This window comes from Eucyclogobius newberryi, unplaced genomic scaffold (genome assembly GCF_026437365.1).
Source record: "Eucyclogobius newberryi isolate DKJ021-1_F unplaced genomic scaffold, fEucNew1.0.hap1 SCAF_4, whole genome shotgun sequence".
In the NCBI taxonomy this organism is placed as follows: domain Eukaryota; kingdom Metazoa; phylum Chordata; class Actinopteri; order Gobiiformes; family Gobiidae; genus Eucyclogobius; species Eucyclogobius newberryi.
In genome coordinates, this window is record NW_027316056.1 from 27,635,623 (window position 1) to 27,657,609 (window position 21,987).

General features: G+C 41.9%; 1 protein-coding gene across 5 annotated transcripts; it reads left to right on the forward strand.

Annotated features, from left to right (window-relative positions):
- The first annotated feature begins 2,390 nt into the window (after positions 1-2,390).
- acsl1a (acyl-CoA synthetase long chain family member 1a) lies at positions 2,391-20,986 on the forward strand. 5 transcript variants are annotated; one of them, XM_072462474.1, is made up of 22 exons: positions 2,391-2,427; positions 12,865-13,073; positions 14,636-14,750; positions 14,818-14,882; positions 15,345-15,446; positions 15,665-15,764; positions 15,830-16,005; positions 16,406-16,438; positions 16,519-16,570; positions 16,646-16,719; positions 17,198-17,275; positions 17,341-17,418; positions 17,763-17,897; positions 17,971-18,105; positions 18,182-18,277; positions 18,347-18,419; positions 19,072-19,160; positions 19,515-19,631; positions 19,699-19,842; positions 19,911-20,012; positions 20,298-20,369; positions 20,457-20,986. In XM_072462474.1, exons 2-22 carry the CDS (start codon positions 12,879-12,881, stop codon positions 20,595-20,597), a joined length of 2,172 nt encoding a protein of 723 aa, XP_072318575.1. In that variant the 5' UTR covers positions 2,391-2,427; positions 12,865-12,878; the 3' UTR covers positions 20,598-20,986. The 5 variants fall into 5 exon arrangements, with proteins under 5 accessions (XP_072318575.1, XP_072318574.1, XP_072318579.1 ...); XM_072462473.1 differs by lacking the exon at positions 2,391-2,427 and adding an exon at positions 7,660-7,747; XM_072462476.1 differs by lacking the exon at positions 2,391-2,427 and adding an exon at positions 7,848-7,869.
- The last annotated feature ends 1,001 nt before the right edge of the window (positions 20,987-21,987 follow it).

Below are 21,987 nucleotides of genomic sequence, written 5' to 3' on the forward strand. Positions count from 1 at the left end.
CCAAGTTCAGGGGAGATCTGCTGGAGACGCAGCTCCCCCGTTTGTTCTCGGCGTTTCTCACACGACTTGCTGACACGTCCATTTTTACAAGAGATGGCAAGCTTTTTGTTTACATTCTTTCTTCGCCGGCCTCCTCGGCAGGTGTGTGATGAGGCCTGGCACACGAGCGTCGGCTGCGTCAGGGCCAGCGTCTCCTGCCGCCTCTGGCACACGAGGGTGAGCCACCACTGGAGAGTCTGAGAGGCTCAATTTGTATCCTATTATCCTATAAGAAAATGTCTATTCACACCAATGAATAGTTTCATTGGCCTAAATTTTAATAATGCAGTGAAAGAAAGGGAGAAATAAAGAAGAATGCAGCTGGTGTGAGCGCGCATTATTCCCGTCACCTGCAAGATGGAGAGCTTGGAGACCCCTATTCATTTGCCTAATTTCGGTCAACTTAACAAACTTTGGAAGAAATTATACTGCTATTGTTATGAAGGGTGAAGCTTTCTGATCGAATTAACAGCATGTTTTGATCCGGTAAATGTCATTAGAAAGAAAGAAACAATCGCGTTTAAAGGGGCCTGGGTAATGCGCCAAGTGGAGACGCCAAAGCGCACACTGCACAAAGGCCGCGAGTAAATGCCACAGGGGACTTTTGTACCCTCACATTGCTCAAGTTTTTAGCCCAAACAAAGGGCATTATTTTATACTTGAATACATTTCATACAACAATTGGCTATTTTCTTCAAACATATTTTCACAGCAAGGTTAACAACAGGTTTATTGTGTGCGTCTTCTCACGCATTCACGCGGCTCTCATGCGCAAAGACACTGTGCAGCTATTCTTTTTCACTCGAAATGTTTTAATCTGGAAACTTTTCCCGTGTTTTGAAACATTTGATCCTGTGAGCGACGTCAAAGAATACATAAAAGAAAGAAAGTTTGGAAAGAAAGACTCACACGACATCTGAAGAGCTTGGAGCGTTTCCCCTGCACCATGGAGAGCAAAGCGCGAGCGACCGGGACCAGGGCAGAAAATCCTATTACTTAACTGCAGAGTTTTAACACGTCTAGGGTTTCCTTTTGAAATAATCCCAGACTTGCTAAAATGTATTATGTGAGTGAATTAAATTATGCTAAATTGATTTTTGTTGTTTTTTGCCAGTTTTTCTTTTACAGGGCTTACTTTTGTGGCTGCACATGCTCAGTCAGATGTAGCATGTTTTATTTAACTTAAATCTAAAACGTTACATCATTTTACATACATTTTCACTTTATGATTATTAACATGGTATTGTACTGGCCATTGTTACATCCACATCCTGGGAACATAATGAGGCTTAATTTGAAGGCATTTCATGACCAAAGTGTGAGGAATACGTGGTTATTACGCACACCACATCATGTTTTACGTTCTAATCTAGACCAAAGTTACGCATCATCGCATCAGAGGGAGCCTAATGTTGGCCATTGCAGTTTTCTTTTTCCATTTGAAGCTTTTGTAGAAACTTATTGTGACACATCACTTCCTTGACCTTCTTCCGTGTCAGTTTAAGAGCCTTTGATAGTGCCTCTGAGCATCCACTGTCACCTGTGTGCGTGCGCCACCTGCTGCATGAACTGCACCACTGCATTGGCTCTGCTTTCAGCTCTCACACAGGGGTCCTCACCTTTTACATCGAGGGTCTTATGTCCACACACAGACGAAGGAGAGGGTCCAAAACTAGTGGTCGATGCAGGGAATAATCCAATCCAAGTCATGCAGCAGAAGTTTAACCAAACCACCACATACACCATTATTTGGGATCTTAATATTGGACCGGCTGTTATGATGAGAGGATTATTAAACCTCGTGTGGAAATGTGGACAACTTTCATAAATAGTTCATAAGTTGTTTTTTTTTTAAGTTTTTTGTTTGTCTTCTGTTACTTTTAATTTAAAAAGAAAAAAGTTGCTTGTTGTTTAAAACTATAGACCTTATTAATTTGCAGTAGTAGTTGGAGTAGAACATGGAGCAGGCTCGTGCTCCCTCCAGTGGTCACAGACAAACACTGAGTCCATCTCCTTCACCGTGTGAGTGTCTGAAGTGGGAACATTCTTCTCCAGCTCAATCTGCCCCAGTCCAAAGAAACTGAGTCTGTCTGTGTGAGTGGATCTGTGCGCAGTCTCGGACCACATCAGTGTACGTGGCGATCCTAACGTAAAAAAAGTGTGAATATAGCCTTTTTAGTTGAGGCTCCGTCGTGACTCAACCATCACCGCCTTGTGCGAACCAATGGTAACACTCCACACTCGGGCATGACAGTTACGCGGGGCCATTTGTGGTAGGTTGAGAGCGTTTAGTTCTTCAAAAAAAAAAAAAAAAAAAAACCCGAGCCCACTGGCGTCGCTTCATCGAGAATACACAGAGTTTGGGCCGTCTTTCCACGCCCCGCGCAGGTTTGTAACATTATGTCTTCACAGTTGAGTTTCTGGCGCGTGCTCGCGTCGTGCGCAGCGCCGTTCACGTCCCCCTCACGCGTCTACTTTCCATCATCAACAGACATTGCCAAAAAAAAACACAATCCGCATCGTTTTTTTTTTAACGTTTGCCTGCCTACGTTTTTGCCGTCACGTAGATTTGATTTAAAAAACAAAAAACAAAAACAAAAACAAAAAAGTCAAGATTTGCGTGTTCAATTGAGGCATCGGAGTGAACGCGGATACACGGATACAGGAAGCCGCACGCGCCCCTTCGCACAGACACGTACCGAGTTTGGGGGGAATATGAGGTAAGTACTTTGTTTGCAAACTTTGTCTTCGACGTGTCTGTAAGTTCACGCGCAGAATGCACGAGCTCTGATGTCGGTTACAGTGTGGCCCGCCGACTTTTGATGGGCTCGAGTCAGAATAAACGGCGCAACAGTTATTTCAATGTGGAGTGATTGCTTAACTGAAGAGATGTTGATGTGTTTGGATGGATAATAAAGAGGGGAACACTGTGCATATCTTTTGTCCAAGCCCACAGGTGGTTGTAAGTTACATATGGCTTTCAGAATAATGTGTTTCTTGAATGGACGGGATGTTTAAGTTGAGTTATTGCAGGGGCTGGTTTGTCTTTTGTGGGAGTGAGGCTGGAGGATGCATGCCAGACACCTGTGGAATGTGGAGTAGGAGTGTTTCCAAGGTAATTGTAGTTTGTTTGGATTCTCTCCCGGCCAAACATAAGATTTTGGCTCATGTACACAGTAAATGTACACAGTAAATGTACACAGTAAATGTACACAGTAAATGTACACAGTAAATGCACTCTAATGTCTTGTTTGTCTGAAAACACTGTCCAGATGACCATAACTGAATCTTTTGCTAACATTGATTGGTATGTTTTGACCTCCAGTGCAAAGAGGGACAGCTTTCTTTACACTAAACAAAAGCCCTCTTTGTGTGCCATGACTTAATTGGAGCGCCACCCTATCGCCGCTTTGTGAAGGTTACTTGAGAGCACAAGTTTTGAGGAAGTTTGACTGACTAACATGATGGCCCGGGGTAGGAACTGGAGCACAGGGCTGGGCTTTTACCCAAAATGACACGCACTGAATATAAGGTCATGTGAGTGAGCAGTAATTAAGCAATGTGGCTTAACAAATTAGTCCCTTGCATGGTACACAAACCCTTTAGGCTGTGCCCCAATCCTGCAAAGTGTAAAGAATTGTCCATTTGAGTTGTTTCTGATTATTCAAGACGACAGGACCCAAGGGCACATGGCTTAAAAGTAATACATTGTACCATAAATAAAAACAAATAATGCGGTATACTGTAAGGCACGCATGTTAGGTACAATATATGTAAGTTAAGTAGAGATATCTATGTTGGCCTACTTTAGTACAGTACTTCTTGTTCTTGTTTTCCCCACCATATAATTTGTTAATTTGTTTTGGTTCCTGATCTTGGCACTGAAGGATGATCTTAAAGCTTCCAGCGCCGCTTTACATTTGAGAGAATGTATCTGCACATTCATGATCTGACATGAACACATCCTGCCTAAAGTCTTGGCTTTGAGCATACGGAAATCCACATGAAAAAGTCTAGAAACCGAGTTAATTATTGGCTCAAAAGTCAGGAACATTCTTTATCAAGATAACCACAATTCACAATAGTTATCTGTGTAATATGCTTTTACTAGTTCCTCGAAAAGCAACATTATATGCACAACGGTTTTACTTCAGTCTATATTACATGATGTGATACTTTTACTTGAGTGATTATTCGCACATGTTTAAGTACTTTTATTTGGGTAACAAAATTGGGTACTTCTTCCACCACTGTATTACTTTTTGGATTTGTGTCTGTCATGTACAATCTGAAGGTCTTTATGTAGCATGAGGTTGTGTCTGTCCATAGTCGTCAATGCGGGCGTGACCCCTGCTCCATTTCGCTCAGAGCCCACCGTTCCGCTGCCGCTGTGCTGTGCGTCCGTATTGACCATGTGACCACTGACCGGCCGTGTGCCATAGGAGCCGAAAGACCCCCTCAGTCTTGTACTCTCGAGCGCTCCCAGACGTGTTCGAAATGCGTCGGCGATTGTACGCAATGACTCTGATCACGATATCGGTCGGTGTTGATGCTCGGTTACTTGTCAGTGTGATGTAAATACTGCATGGAAGACCGACGGCGGCTTTGAGCACATTTCTCGAGGCAGTCAATAGCACTCTAACACGGTTGTAGTTGAACATATTGAAGGCTGGTTCCTGCTCTCTGCGGCGTAACGTAACAGGTCGTAACGTGTCTGGATGCGTCGGTCTGCGTGAGGTGAAGTCGGTGATTGTCTGGAAGGAATGTATGCGAAAGTATCCAAGCGAATGACTCACAAGCGAATTATGCTTTGCGCGGGAAGCTTTTGTTATAGTGTTGATATTGTGTGTCGGGAATTTCACATTTCAGTGTAACGGTTGTGGGAATAAACCGCGATTATTAACATCACAAACAAAGCAAATATAGACTCCTAAATTTTTGTTCCATCTTGTTTTCTTGGCACTGCTTCTCTGGTTTATGAACTCAAACTTTCTGATTGATCGATTTGACATAAACGGCAAGATGGGGAAAAAAAGCACTTTTTTACTTTTACAGCAGGTTTACTTTTTTGAGGAAAGGGTGAGCAGAAAGGACTACATTTTGCTTCTAAAATGGTCAAATTTATTCTTAATTGTACAAAATAAAATACAAAATTTAGTTACATTTTCACTTTTCTATACATTTTATATAAAATATACAAAGAAGGTCTTCACTATTATCATTTTTAGTCTTTACTATTTATATTGTGACCTAAATAATCACAATTATCGATTAACCTAATACTCTTGACATCCTTTTATAAAAGTTTAGTTTTTTCTATTGCTATTTGATCAACACTTTATGAATTAGCTCGTATAAGATAAGATAAGATAAGATAATCCTTTATTGTCCCACATGGGGAAATTCCATTGATGCAACGCAGGTATGAGATGTTTATATTTTGATTGGCCCCCATTTATCCAGGCTTGGGACAGTTGCTGGAGGATGTGACTCATAGTGCACACGCAGGCGTCGTATCAAGACTTGTTGGTGTTATTTCTCCAGTTCTACTCAGTGACTCAAACCCGTTTTACCGGTCAGTTTTGTAAACATTGCCCATTAATGCTAAGTCGCCAGTTACCGTTTGACCGTTGTATGTGCGAATAAAAAAGGACAAATGTGCCTCACGTTACTGAAACCAATTCATACAAGCATTTATTTTATTTATTTTATTTATTTTATTTATTTTATTTATTTTATTTATTTTATTTATTTTATTTATTTTATTTATTTTAGATACAACATAATTCATGCGCTGCCAACACATAATAAACACACACTGGATGAACCTTTTGATTATCTTAAACTGGGTCTGTTCATGTTAAAATGGTGTTCTCTGACTAAATCAAAAATCAAAGGCTCTCGCAAGCGTTCGAAATGGGACAAACCACGCGTAGAACGTCCTCGTGGTCGTGGTCGTATCTGTGGGGCAAGTGTCCAGTTGTGTTCTGTTCCGTGTCAAATGAGCAGCTGCCCTCTTTCCCCTTCTGCTTTTTCCCCTTCGGGTGGTGGAGTGACGGAGGCCGGCCCTGCCATTGGCCTGACACGTCGGCAGGCCGTGTATGGACAGCGAAGGTGGTGCTGGGGTCGCACCAGTGTTTCAGAACGTTGACTCTCCGTGAGCCCGGAGCGCGCACGTCCCCCCCCCCCCCTGCGCTCGACACACCGCGAATAACACGCATTTCTGTAGACTTACGTTCAGGTCCTCTCTTCCTGCTTTAGGACCGCAATGACCAGAATAACAATCCGTCATCAAAGTGTTCAAAAGTAATCAAACAATTCTTCCAGAGATCAATCAAGCCATTTCATTGCACACAAAAAAAATGTAAATAACTTGCTTTTCTTTTTCTTTTTGTCATTCACTTTTCATTGAGCTTTGGTTGTGTAGAATGACACACATAACATCAAATAATAAAGATATCATATGGCGGCAGAAACATTAGATATTAGCATTATTATATTAGCCTTTTTGTTGGTACATCAATCAACCAATCTACCAGAATTCTACAAATAAGCTAAAATTTTCAGATGAATTTAACGGTAATACTTTGCGTTTCAAAGATATTATGTAACAAGTCTGATTGCAGGAGTTTCCTTCCCGAGGCACTTTCGAATTTAGCTTCTCTTTTGCATCAGTTTGCATTGTAAAACTGACAATGGCAATAAACCTTTTCGGATTCGGATTCCAAACTCCACCTTTAGGACACTTAGGATTCTTCTTACATTGTGGTTTCTCTACGTGTTGGTCGAGGTGATTGTGTAGCAGGAGAAGAACCCGTCGACACTAGCTTCTGTATTTGAAAAGACGTTTATTTACAGAAACGGCATCGATACGTGCTGCCGGGTCCCGGGTGCGACTGGCCGCGGTGTCGTGGGACTCAGACGCTGTACTGCATGTACCTTCTCTTTCATCCCCCATTTCACGCTCACTTTTCCTGTCTCATAAAGCCTTCGGGCCCCAAAATCAGTAGATCCCCCATTTGTCTGCCCTTTGACCTCTTGTAAGGATGACCAGAACTTCAGGTCTCAGCAAAATAGTAAAACAATTACCGTATTTTCCGGACTATAAGTCATAGTTTTGGCCGGGGTGCGACTTATACTCATATTTATACTTATACTTATACTCCGGAGCGACTTATATGTGATGTTATTTGTTATTTTCACACTTGCAACCACATTTCATAGTCCAGTGCGACTTATATGTTTTTTTCTTCTATATTATGCGTTATTTGGCTGGTGCGACTTATACTCCGCTGCAACTTATAGTCCGGATAATACGCTAAACAGCAATACAGTAAAACTGGATACCACCTGTTTCCTTGACTCCTTTCTCGTTTTAAGTTAAGCAACAAAAGTACTGCAGTTACCTCACATTCTAAGTAAATATTTGCCGTCGGGCTGTTAAGAGACCATTTTATACGGCATCATACTATTTGCCTTGATAAGACTTCCAATATTGACTTAATATTGGATTTCCTTGGGCTATCGTGCCACTGTTTTCTATTTGAAAAAGGGGCGTGTTCCTGCTATTCTTAGTGGTGAGAACGTCCGAGGTCTATTGGAGGTCGACGTGTGTTTCTCCTAATAGCAACTGCTGTGGCAAAAGGCCTGGACAGATCGCATGCGCTTGCGGAGCGGCACTTTTTCTCCTCTAGAACACTCGAACACAGTGAGTAAAGAGAAATGTGGAGCGAAATGTAAAGAGAAATGTGACTGAGCGTGCCGCGCTGTGACTCACCGCAGAGTTGATACAGAGCTTTTATTGGGAACTTTTGGAGACACAAACTTGCAGTAAGTAGGGGAAAGGTTAAATGATGGTTTGAGTTGGTCTGTACACATATATATTTGACACATTTTGTTAGTAGTTTCTTATCTTAAGTTAATTCATTGTATCTGCACGCTTAAGAAGACATACGCACGTGATATGAGGAACAATATTTGACAACTACAGTATGGCAAGATGAGTTTGACACTCTTTTTGACCTAAAAGTCGACATAAATATGGGCTAGGCAATGTATCCGCATTCATTTCTCGTCAGATTGAGTTTTGTCGCATTGAAAACAAATAGAAATTGCTTTTATTATTGGCTCCCTGAGTATAACCAATACAGACATGGAATAATTGCCATTGAACACTAAAAAATACTCTGAAATCTGCACCAAACGGCATGAGTTGTGGACTGTGGACCTGTCGCCTGAAAGGGACCCGGGCTGATCAGAAACGACAGGCGTGTCGCGTTATGCGTTAAAGGTGCCCCCCGTGAGGTCCCTGCTCTCTCCCAGTGGGCCGCCGTCCAGTCAGTCATGTGCTCCACGTTAATAATAGAAGTAGGTGAGGAGTCAATTGTTTTCCTGGCTGTTTATGAGCCACACATGGCATGACCAGTGTGGGGGGTCAATGCGGGCGATGCATGTGTAGCCGGCGTTCACGGCGAGGGAGGCAAATACGACAATACAACGGCTCGGATTAACCTCTACAGCCCCAGTTCATCGTTCTTTATGTTTGGTTTTGTACATGGTAAAGTTATTCGAGGCTACTTTATTTGCACATGTAGTTTGGCCAGTTGTACATGACAACATGAATACAAATGGAGTCGCTTGTTCAAAGCGCTGATGACTGCAGGGTGGAACTTTAAACCTCCGTCCTGATGGGAGCGGTGGGAACACGTTATCGAGAGGCTCCTTTAAATGGACTTTGCCAGTTTAGAATAAAGAGATGCTGGATAAAAGCAAAGTCTGTTTTTACAAGATTATATAGATGAAAAGAGGTGTTTTTAACGGTTGATTTTGAATCTACACAATTATTCCATTGTCTATTTTAATGAAGGATGAAATAATTGATTACAGTAATGTAAGATTTCTTACAGCGTTTTGTTATGGTTTTTTTTGTGTGTTTTTTTAAATGTATGATTTGTACAGGGTAAACCAATGAAAAACTGTCCTTTTTGTTGGTATCCTGTCAAATACAAATACAAGAAACACATGATACCCTGATGAAATGTAAATAAAACGGCCAATAAAACTATCAATAAAATAAACCTAATGGCTAAAACATGTGCTTGTCTTAGGTCAACTGTAAATTGCCCCCAGTGAATGAATGTGAGAGTGAATGTTTGTGTGTTGTTTATGTCTGTGTTAACCCTGCGACGAGCTGGCCCCTGTGAACCCCTGTGAACCCCACCTAAGGCCCAAAGTCACTGGGATAGACTCCAGTCACCTGTGACTCCTAACTGGAACAAGCGGTAGAAAATGAATGAGTGAATAATACTTAAAACATACTTACAAATACAAAATGGGCTAAAATCATGCAAAGAGCACTGATGCTGTGGGTAGTCTCTCTAACCAGTGCTTTGAATTAAAGGATATGAAATAAATCACCATATTTTCCGGACTATAAGTCGCTTATACAGTATGTGATATTATTTGTTATTTTCACACCGACAACTTCAAGAGGGCGCTCTAGGCTCTAAGCGACGCAGAAGAAGAATTGGCACTTCCTCTACCTCTGGAGTTTGTGGAGTTGTTTATAAGTGACACAGAGGAAGAAGAATTTAGGCCCCATGTTTTGCAGACGGCTTTCTTTCCTCAGAAGTGAGCCCTTTGCATTGAAGTGGCCTTATTGATATGCAGACTATATTAGTCCAACCACAGGGCAAGAGCCATTAGCAGACAATAGAGCAGCGGCGCCTCTGCGGCGTGCGATCCGCGCTGTTGCCCTGCGCGTGTGTTTGATGAGCTACTCGTCCCAAATAGTTTTCCAAAGCACCATTGCTTAAGTACTTTGGAGTCTCGTTGACCAATCTCGTTGACCAAATGGATCACTTGCTAATGGGCATTTCCAGCCGTAGTTGGAACTTTGAAAGTGGTGAACAAACTCGTGACAGGCGCCAGTGTCACTATTTTTCTTATTGTCACTACGTGATGTGAGCAATTTTCGACCGTCACGCAAAATATCTTCACCGCTGCTGCCCCGGGTGTGCCTGTCGCCACTGCACAGGCACTAGATCATACACTCCTAACTGATTCTGACTTCCGTGAGTTAGGAGTGTATGATCTAGTGCCGACCCAGCCGGTCTGCACGCTTAGGTAAAACGAAACCTATCAAAAGTGCATATATGTTTTTTTATTCTCTATCATGCATTTTTTGGCTGGGGCCAGGTAATTAAAAAAGTCTTTTGAAAAAAAAAGTCGCTGAAAGCCTTTTTCTCTATCTTCGTTCAGTGGTATGTTGTAATTATCCTCATGTACTTGATGTAACAAACTACAAACTACATTCCAACAAGGTTCAGAAATGTACGGCAGTTGGTTTCAAGAAGTCATTTGATACATGTTTTTCATAGCCCAGCCCTAGATGTTACTGTGTATTAGCTGTATTATGATTATTGAGCATGTGTTTCCTGTCTCAGCGTGCTGCCGTGCAGACTTTATGCCGCGGCTGTGGGATGCGGTCGGCCCACTGGACTCATTTATATGGCATCCACTCCAGGAAACCTTATTTCCTCAGTCCCTATGTCTTTACTGTAGGTTCTGGTGCTCTGTCCTTGTTTCCATTAGCACAGCTGTTCAGCGCAGGAATCTTCCTTTTGTTTATGCCGTTTGGAAGGAGGAGACGTACACACCTCAAATACTATAAATAGTGGCTTACGCAGAAACTTTGTATTTGAAAAACAACTGCTGTGTCTTCTTTTTAAGCTTCAGAGCAGCAGATAAAAGACACTTAATAGTACCAAGAGCTAGGCCTGTGTAATCCTCCAGTCCCTATTTAGTAAAAGGAACCACCCAGTTCCGCTTTCTCGTGTTCACACAATGACAGTGGCTGAAAGGGCCGGACCGGCTTCACTATTTGCGTGTTGTACATTTGAATATAAGTGGGAGTAGGAAAAGACAAGTTATTTTTCCACCTAAATCCTACTACTTTTGAGCCCTGAAAACCACGCGTTTATACAACTGTGAAGCACAAGAAGATAATGAACGATTAAATAAAATGATTATGGGTGCAGAGACGTGCCAAGGAGAGTGCAACACTTATGAAGAAATGTGCGAACAACGTGTGACCGACGTGTTTTGAGCAACAGAAAAACGCCCAGTGCCAAAGTGTGGAACATCTCTAAATACAAGAGGCCAGAGGAAGAGAGGGTCAGCCTGCTTCTGTCCCTCCTCTGTCTCTCCTGTCCCTCCTGTCCCTCCTCTGTCTCTCCTGTCCCTCCTCTGTCTCTCCTGTCCCTCCTGTCCCTCCTCTGTCCCTCCTCTGTCCCTCCTGTCTCTCCTCTGTCACTCCTGTCACTCCCCTGTCCCTCCCCTGTCCCTCCTCTGTCCCTCCTCTGTCCCTCCTCTGTCACTCCTCTGTCACTCCTCTGTCACTCCTCTGTCCCTCCTCTGTCCCTCCTCTGTCCCTCCTCTGTCCCTCCTCTGTCTCTCCTCTGTCCCTCCTCTGTCTCTCCTCTGTCCCTCCTCTGTCTCTCTTCTGTCCCTCCTCTGTCTCTCTTCTGTCCCTCCTCTGTCCCTCCTCTGTCCCTCCTCTGTCCCTCCTCTGTCCCTCCTCTGTCTCTCTTCTGTCCCTCCTCTGTCCCTCCTCTGTCCCTCCTCTGTCCCTCCTCTGTCCCTCCTCTGTCTCTCCTCTGTTTCTCCTCTGTTTCTCCTCTGTTTCTCATAGTACTTAACTGAAAACATAGAAAAACAGATCAAAAGATCAAGCTACAGTTGTAACGTTTGTAATATGAATGTGTTATTGAACAATTTAAAATGTTTATTTTACAAACATATGAAACACAGTTATGCTAATGTAATAATCTAGTAACAGTGATTAAACAGATTAAATGTTAATTATTCTTTATTTGTTCTTGCCTTGCTCTGACGTTGGTTGAATGACACAGAATGGACAGCAATACAAACCATCATAACCATCATTTCTGGCCTTTTCAATTCAACTGGACGCTACATTCCCCTTTTTATAATCTAACTTTTGAACCTGCTCTGCCACTGCATGGTCATTCCCATGGGTCACACCGGTCATGTGACAGACGTACAACTACAGTAGGTGGCGGTAAAAGCACCTTTTTCAGTTGGCTGCCAACCGCCATTAGAAGTAACAGAAGAAGAAGCAGTCTGTAAGTGACGGCCGTGGACCCGCAGTGGTAAAAGTGATCCACAGTGAAGTAACGTTGGTGTGTCTTCTCCTTGAAACGCCGTATTTACAGCAGCGACGCGCCAATTGTGCGCTGTCCCAGAGGCTGTGGGGAGCGTGTATACTTTTTTTTAATCTCCCAAGAAAATTTTTTGAAAAGCTCTGATGTAGGATGTAAGAAGCAGACGGTGTTGCCCAACAACAGTGGAGTGTCTTTCTGCAGTAAAGGGCTTTTGTTGGTATTTTTCTTTGTGACCTCCAGGACCATATTAGTCAAAGGGCTTTTTTCTGACAAGCAGTGGATTTAGATTGAGATCATTGGGATTTGGTTCACATTTCAGACACCTCCAGCTTTATTTGTGAGAAAATAGAAATATGAGCTGCAAAACTGATCACATGCAATTCACAACATGTTTAAACTACTGGATTAGCAGGTTTCATTTGTAATAAAACTGGGCTGTTCTGTTGCTTGTAGAGGACGTTGGGTTACTCTAACTTTTTTTCAATGTGCAAATTGTGATTTCGATCTGATTGCGGTGTATGTCGCAGCCCCACATACGTAAAAACAGTTGCGTCTCTCCTACTGTGCTTTTCTGAATACCTTAGTTCTTAAATAGTATTTTTTTTTAATTTTTATAACAGATGTGTCTTTTTCCCTGCAGGGTCATTCGGGAACATGCAGGCTCAGGAAGTCCTGAGGCAGCTGCGGCTTCCTGAGTTCGATGACGTGCGACAGTACATGCGAGCTCTTCCTACTAATGCTTTGATGGGCGTAGGTGCTTTCGCTGCCATCACTACGTACTGGTTTGCCACACGACCCAGAGCCCTGATGCCTCCCTGCGACCTCTCACTCCAGTCGTTGGAGCTGCCTGTATGTGCTTCATTTATATGTCGTGTGATGAGCTTTTACCGTATTTTTACCTTTTTTCATAGTTTTGGCCGGGCTGCGACTTTTACTTATATTTATACTTATATACTTATACTCATACCCCGGAGCGACTTATATTATTTGTTATTTTCACACTTGCAACCGCTATTATGCATTTTTTGGCTGGTGCGACTTATACTCTGGAAATTACGGTAATGCAAACAGTGAAAATCTTTACTCAAGTGCGACCAAAAACATCTTTTAAACTGCGAACAAACACTGAGTAAAGAATATTTCCAAACAACATAACTACAAATATTTCGATCTAAAAATGTGGATGTTGGCGCTTGCGATAGAGAAATTGAACGTTGAAATAAATGACGTAAACCAATTTAAAGGTGCCATAACATGCTTTTTTTCACGTTTCGTAGTCTATCCTAAGTGTATAATTGATAATAATAAGGTGACGCGTGCTTGCCCTTATGACGCGGTCTTGCCCCACCGCCCGTCAGTTTGGAGATTCGAGGAAAGGAGATAGTCTGTACTATAGCTAAACACTGCGGGAATCAATCAAAAAAACACTCTGGGTACATATATGAAGCACAAATAGCAATGTAAGAAGGTTAAAAGCTCTGAAAAGTCGATTTTGCATGTTATGGGACCTTTTAAAGTGTTTTTTTTTTTTTTTAAAGTGGGTGAATGTGACAAATTGTAGCTTAGCAAAATATGTTATTTAGAGGGAAAGGAGTCGCAAAGCTAAACTCACAGCTCTGTAAATATACTGAAAGCAACATTTTAGAACAGCTTAATTATACTGATCGTTCAGACAGATTGACGGTGTTTGCTGTCAGTTCTAAAATACTGATCATCTTTGACAGAGCCTCAAGAGCCTCGGCGTGGCTGCTTTGGTGCTTTAACCGTGAGGTAGCTATGAAAATGATTGGCAGCAATGACCACCCATCGTTGCAAACTATTTTTGAGGAGCAACACACGGGCTCGTAAGGAAAATCTCCCATGACCCAATCACTCCTTGTTCTCAGAAATTGGACTCTCGCCTTCAGAGACGATTTAGAGCCATCAAATATAAAACGAACAGCTGTAGGTTCTCAGCAGTTGCTCTTTCTAACAAGAACAGTCGACCCATTGGTGTAATTTAACGTACGTGCCTTTGATCTTACGTTATTAAATAATCAAATGCATATTATTGCGTAAATGCTCAGCCTTTAATCACGGTTGCACAGTGAGGGTCTTTTTATTGGACTTATCCTATTGGACTTTAATGCAGTTCAACTACGGTATATGAAACGTGGATGGTTTGAAATTGTAATTGATAGACGTTATACATGTGTTGTACTGCATTTTAGCACAAGTGGTGACAGGCTCCATTACCAGGTAGTGGATATTGTATACATGGGTGTGAGTTATGTATCCGTGTAATGTTCTGAGTGACTGTTGGGCTTTAGGTCCGGACAGATTTACCTGATCTGCAGCTACACACCATGTAATCGTAGTAATGGTAGTAATCGTGACCTGTAGCGTGAGCCTCTTGTTGTCTGTGGTTGCAGGGCGACGAGCGTGCCAGAGGGTCCACCCTGGTTCCTGAGAATGAGTACCTGACGCACTACTACGATGATGCCCGTACAATGTATGAGGTATTTCACAGAGGAATGCGAGTGTCAAGTGAGTAACCTTTGCTATGTTCTGCAGTAAGTTGTCTTGAGTTTAACTTTGTGTTTATTTTTTACAGATGATGGACCATGTCTAGGATCAAGAAAACCTGATCAACCCTATGAGTGGCAGTCCTATTCTGAGGTACATATTGAGTAAAAAGCCTAATATCTCTATAAATGTGTCTTTTATATATACGATACTGCTCCAAATGATGAAGAGAACACTTTTAAAAAAAAATAGAATGTATTTACTGTATGCTGGATATGCACATTTGTGTTTTAACCACACAGTAGAGAGCTGATACTATTTAAATGCAAAACAAGAAGACTACTGTGTTTTTAGATAAGGCACGAGCCACATTTAAAACCATTCTTTTGGAGTTTGTCTCATTTGTGTCGAATTTGCATCTGACCTTTTTGATTCTGTGTATAATATTCCAACCGGATCAACAGCAGTAAATATACTTATATATACGGGCAGTGTATGTGAATATTCTTAATAGATTTTCAAGTGTAAATAATGATCAAAGATGTGGAGAAAATTGTATAGGGAATAAAAACGATGTATAATTCTCACATTTCCTTTCAAATGTAACTTTTCCAGGTATCGAAGAAAGCAGAGGGCATCGGCTCTGCTTTTATTCACAAAGGACACTCTGCAACTGGAGACAAATACGTTGGTATCTTTTCTCAGAACAGACCAGAGGTAATATTTAAGTAATAAAACTATGTAATGAGTCTATAACTCTGCTCCTTGTGCGCTACATTTTCCCAATTACTGAATTGTGTTATGTTGTACTTGTGTTATACCCAGTTTTTCCTCATTTAAATGAATAATTCCGCCCGGCACTCTTTTGTCACATGTGCGTGTTCTAAAGGCACATGTGTTCTTACTTAGGAAATGTTCTATGTTTGGGTTTTCAGTGGTCCATTGCAGAATTGGCCTGCTACACCTACTCCCTCGTAGCCGTGCCTCTGTACGACACTCTTGGGAAAGAATCCATCGGCTACATTTTGCAGCAAGGTATTTGTCCTCGTGACGATGAAGTATGTGCCGCTCGTGAGGCTGACGCGAGGTGCTTCTTTCAGCCACCATTTCCACGGTGATCTGTGACGTAGCCGACAAAGCCCGGCTGATCCTTGAGCACGGCAGCACTAAAGGCGGGACGGTGAAGACTGTCGTGTTGATTGAAGCGTTTGACGATGATCTGGTCAAACTGGGGACGGAGTCGGGCATCGACATTATGAGCTTGAAAGACTTTGAGGTGAGATACACAGTGCCCATTCATTTAATACATTTTATTCTCCAATTTTTTATAAGATGTGTGAAAATGTGGGCTAGAATGGTCAAATTAGTTTCTTCTGCTGCCTGCGCTTTACACAAACTCATTTACTTTCTTCTCACACCGAGAAAGTCCTGGGTTCAACTCCAAGGCGGCATGTGGTCTTTCTGTGCAGAGCTCTTGTACAATAGGTTAAATCCTCCTGTTGGGGTTTTGTTTATCAAGTGCTCTGAGCCCAGCGCTGTGGCCTGCTGCTCCTGACATTGAGAGATGGTTTAAATGCAGAGTGTTCATTTACTTTTGGGTTTAACTTAACTCTACATCTTTGCCATGAACGACAACACATGTGAGCACTTGTTCATCTTTGGATGTTGTTTTTCAGGACTTAGGGCATGCCAATCATCAGAATCCACAGGTGAGAAAGTCCCCTAAAGCTTATTATTAAAACATCTTATGTCAGCATTTGTGTTGATGTCTTATTGTTGATGTGCACAGCCTCCCAAATCTGAGGATCTGGCACTGATCTGCTTTACATCTGGAACCACAGGTGACTATTCACTTATAGTTTTATTACAATAATGATGGGCTTTATTTTATTCTAATATCTTGTTTTTATTTTTAGGAAACCCAAAAGGCGCAATGTTAACTCATGAAAATGTTATTTCCAACACTGCAGCGTTTATCAAAATGACACGGGTAAAAAAAACATGCATGTGTTTTATATTTGTATTTATTTTGATGTGTGATGCATTTAAACTAAATGTATCTAATGTATATAACACTAAATGTTGTATATATGAGCATATGCACATACGTGCTCTCGTTCACCAACCCTTTCCAAAATGTGAATGTGGTGTGCCACTACAAGTGCAGGGTTGGTGGTCGTAGGGGCCGATGGCACAGATTAGCAGCTCCACCTCTGTCAGTCTACCCCAGGGCAGCTGTGGCTACAATAGTAGCTTGCCACTCCACAGTGTAGCGCTTTGAGACGATTGTCAAGCTTGTAAAACACAAGTGTAAAACATTTCCCTATTATAATTGTAAACTCCCTTTAAAGCTGTTTCCACAAGTGTTAACCTGCTCTTCTCTCACTCCCCCTGCTCTTCTCTCACTCCCCTTGCTCTTCTCTCACTCCCCCTGCTCTTCTCTCCCTCCCCCTGCTCCGTACGGTCAGGCCACACTCAAGGCCAACCATAATGAAGTGCTCCTGTCCTATCTCCCATTGGCACACATGTTTGAGAGGGTCGTGGAGGTACAGTGTGTGTGTGTGTGTTTTTGGGACTGCCATTTTGCATTTGTTTTTGTGTGTTTTTGCAGGTACACTGCACGCTGAGTGTCAATGATGTTCATGTGTCGTATCTGCCTCTAGCTCACATGTTTGAGAGGGTGGTACAGGTATGTAGGCTGCGCATGTTACTAATCTTTATGAAGTATTAACTTTCTTTCTCTTTCTACCATTTAAACTGACCGTTGGCAATTTCTTTGAACTTTCTTTTAAACTTGGATTGGCTAATGTTTGTGTGGCACATTTATTTGAAAAAATGACATCGTATACTGTAACACCTAAATATAATCACAAACAGAAATTCCTCTCATATTTTCTAATAAAGTAATATTGTTTATCTACATTTCTATCAATATCAATACTAGCCTCCCAAAATTCTGGCATTAGCGTTATGACAATTTCTCAAAAATAAATGTAATAATGTGCTCATCAGTTTTATTCTTTTTTCTTTAAGTCTGTTGTCCTCATCCACGGCGGTCGGATTGGATACTTTCAAGGAGATATTAGACTTTTGATGGATGATTTGAAAACCCTTCAGCCAACTGTCTTCCCCGTGGTGCCACGCCTCCTTAACCGCATGTTCGATAAGGTAAAATATGTATTTCCTTTTGTTTAATCAACTTTGCCAAAACCGTTCAATTTAAAGTCCCCCATTTCCACAGATATTCAGTCAAGCAAACACACCAATGAAACGATGGCTTCTAGATTTCGCTTTTAGAAGGAAGGAAACGGAACTGCGCAACGGTGTGGTCAGACAAGACAGCTTCTGGGACAAATTAATCTTCAAAAAAGTACAGGTTGGTACATTTTCCCCAGACAGTTATATTAGTATTCATACTGTGTTTTTAATGATTAATTGTTACTTTTCTTCAGGCAAGTCTTGGTGGTCGAGTGAGGATGATGATCACTGGAGCGGCGCCTGTGTCTCCGGTCATTCTGACGTTTCTACGAGCTGCTCTGGGCTGCCAGGTCAAACATTATTATCTGACACAATTCATTTCCATTTATTCCCAATCATACTAATCCTGCTCTTTATAGTTTTATGAAGGCTATGGACAGACTGAATGCACCGCTGGATGCACAATGTCGATGCCCGGAGACTGGAGCGCAGGTAAATGTCAAATGTTAATGTTAATGTGGCCCTGATGCAGCCCTCTTCACTCATCTGAGCTCAACTGCTTCGTGACAAAGGCTATTACTTGTGCATTCTGAAGAACTAAAACTACATCATATGATTGTTGTTTTGGCCTGTAATAGTTTACCGTTGCTTCTACCTGTTATCTTCATTTGTCTCTCTGGGGGGCCACAAGGGTCTGTTCTCGGTCCATTACTGTTTTCTTAGTACGTGTTGCCCCTCGAAGCCAGTATTACCAAGGAGAATATGCATCAGTTCTTTCTTTCTACTGTAGTCTGTCAGATCATAAACTTTGTTAAATGGTACACAACCTCCATCCGACAAATTACATTTCAAGTTTTTTCTTTTCTCATAAATAATTATTTTCATACTTAAATTAGTTTTGCAAGTCACCATTTATAGCTAAGCCGCAAGTGATAAATGCAAACAATTCTGTCAATGTGGGAGCTGAATTTACTAATAAATAATTTTCTTTTACATTTTCATTAAACCTTTTAACAGTGAAAATGAACTGACAAATCTAGTTAAACGAGGTTATATCGTACCTGATTAAACACTTTCAATTTGACCTTTTTTTTTTTGCTGTATGAATTAAGAAAATAATAATTTGTTGTGACTTCTGTTTCAGGACACGTAGGGCCTCCTCTTCCATGCAATATCGTTAAACTGGTGGATGTTGCAGAAATGAATTACCTGTCAGCCAATGGGGAAGGAGAGGTGAATTTATTCATCACGTGTTAACTTTTTATAATTTTTAATAAAGGCATTTCTGTGTATTCCTGAATTCAGATAAATCTGCATTTTACGGTCTCTTACACAATTGTCAATGCAAAATGTTATCTTGTATTCCGTAAATCTTAATATATATTTTTTTCCTAGGTTTTACTCTAGCTGCCCCTGTGTTAATTCTCAACTATTATCTGGGACATAAGTTAACACAAAATAAAAATACTGCATTTCCGTTCCTGTAGCTTGCAGTGTAGTGTTTAGCCACGAGAGGGAGGCATTGGGACACTGTAAAGCAGCTCTATCCCTGCTGAAAGTGGATGTTTCTATCTTTCTTTGCTCTAGGTGTGTGTCAAAGGACCAAATGTATTCAAGGGCTACCTTAAGGATCCGGACAAAACAGCAGAAGCCCTTGACCAGGACGGGTGGCTGCACACGGGTGACATTGGCAAATGGCTTCCTGTAAGCACATCCCCTTTTGACACGTGACACTTGAGAGTTGCATTTAACCTATATTTGTTCCTTACAGAATGGTACTTTGAAGATTATTGATAGGAAGAAACACATTTTCAAGCTTGCTCAAGGAGAATATATCGCTCCAGAAAGAATTGAAACTGTTTATATTCGGAGTGACCCAATTGCACAAATATTTGTTCATGGAGACAGTTTGCAGGTTAGTTTTTCATTTGAACATTGAGGGTATTTACTCACACATCAACTAATGTATTTTCTTTCTTGTAGGCTTGTCTGGTTGGGATAGTTGTACCGGACCCTGACTATTTGCCTCTATGGATCAAGAAAAATGGCATTGAGGGGTCTTACTCTGAGCTGTGCAGCAACAAGGTGGGCATAACGTCATCTATGGCAGGGGTTTGTAAATGATGGGTGACATGAGGCCCTGAGCTGGGTCTCAAGAGGATTCCACGATAAAACTCTAACCCTCGATTTAGTCATTTCTTTCATTTACTTTTTAAGAGAAATTTTGTGTTGTATTTAACATTTAACCACTGTATCATTCTCATTTCACTGCGGGGGGCCCATGTTCGTTTTTGGGGTCCTGGCCTGAAAGGTGGGAGAATTGTGTAAATGGCTTGATGCTCTGCTCAGTCGGACCCTCTTTGTTTTCAGGAGGTAAAGAGTGCCATTCTGGAGGACATCCTGAGATTAGGGAAAGAGGCTGGACTCAAGTCTTTTGAGCAGGTAATGGATGTTTATAATGGATGTTTATAATGGATGTTCAGACCGGTGCTGTGTGTCTTCTAACATCATGTGTCCTGCTTGTTGTAGGTGCGAGACATCACTCTCTATCCTGAGATGTTCTCGGTGCAGAACGGTCTCCTCACCCCAACATTAAAGGCCAAGAGAGCTGAACTGCGCAGTTACTTCAAAGACCAGATTGATGCAATGTATGCCAATATTAAAATGTAGATATGACACCGTCATAGCTGTAAAATCACATTTACTGTTTCAGGGGTTTTGGGGCGTGTGAGCAGATGTACTGGGATATTTGCATTTATTTGAAAGTAGTAATTTGCATACCAGTGGGTACACAGGTTTATTGGTGTAAAAGATGAGATAACCTTTATTTGTCCCACAAAGGGGAAATTCCAGTGTTGCAACACAGATTAGGCACAGAAATATAATAAAAACGGATAACTTAGAAATAACTGTGTGTATACAGTGAATATAATAATAATAAATCATAGTCAAGCTTTATCTGAGAACCTGTAAATAGTAAATCTGCTAAAATTATCTGAAAGTTTCCTAGATTTCCTAAAATGGCCAAATGCTCAGTGCTTTAGGCTTGATTAAGCCTTTATGTGTGTTCTGTTAAATAAATCATTTTAATTTTATGGTTTAGTAAATGAAAAACATTTAAAGGAATTGTAAAATGTCAGTGGCTTTTTCTGTATGGACTTACACATAAAGTGCACTTTTTTAAAACTTCCTGTAATAAGTCTCCCAGAAAGCTGACTTTGAACAATGAGCAACAAAAGCAAATCCGCCACACTGCAAATGTTTGCACTTTTCAATAGGATTAATAACTTTAGACGTCAATGTTTTCCAAATACCACAATGTTAGGTCAGTTAGGTTCTATTTGTTATCTTTAAAAATATTTTTTTTTAAAGGTTAATTCATTGACCTTTAAAAAAGGAACACATGAAAGAAGCACAAAGTCCTAAAAATGTGGAATCTGGTGAGAATTTGTACCTTTTTTTTAAAGGTTAATTCATTGCCTCTCCTTGAACCGACACCTTAACGTGGTGGAGGGGTTTGAGTGCCCGAATGATCCCGGGAGCTATGTTGTCGGGGGCTTCATGCCCCTGGTAGGGTCTCCCAAGGCAAACAGGTCCTAGGTGACGGGTCAGACATAGATCGGTTCAGAAGCCCCCTATGATGACAACACGAACAAGGCAGTTTACGTCGCCCGGATCGGCGTCACCGGGGCCCCATCCTGGAGCCAGGCCTGGGATGGGTGCTCCATGGCGAGCGCCTGGTGGCCGGGTCTTACCCCACGGGGCCGGGCCGGGCACAGCCCGAAAGAGCGACGTGGGGCCGCCCTCCCGTGGACCCACCACCCGCAGGAGGATCCATAAGGGGCCGGTGCAGAGAGATCTGGGCGGCAGTCGACGGCAGGGGCCTCGGCGACCAGATCTCCAGACACAGAGACTAACTCTGGGGACATGGAATGTCACCTCGCTGGGGGGGAAAGAGCCTGAGCTTGTGCGGGAGGTTGAGCGATACCGACTAGATATAGTCGGCCTCACCTCCACGCACAGTTTGGGCTCTGGAACCCATCTCCTCGAGAGGGGTTGG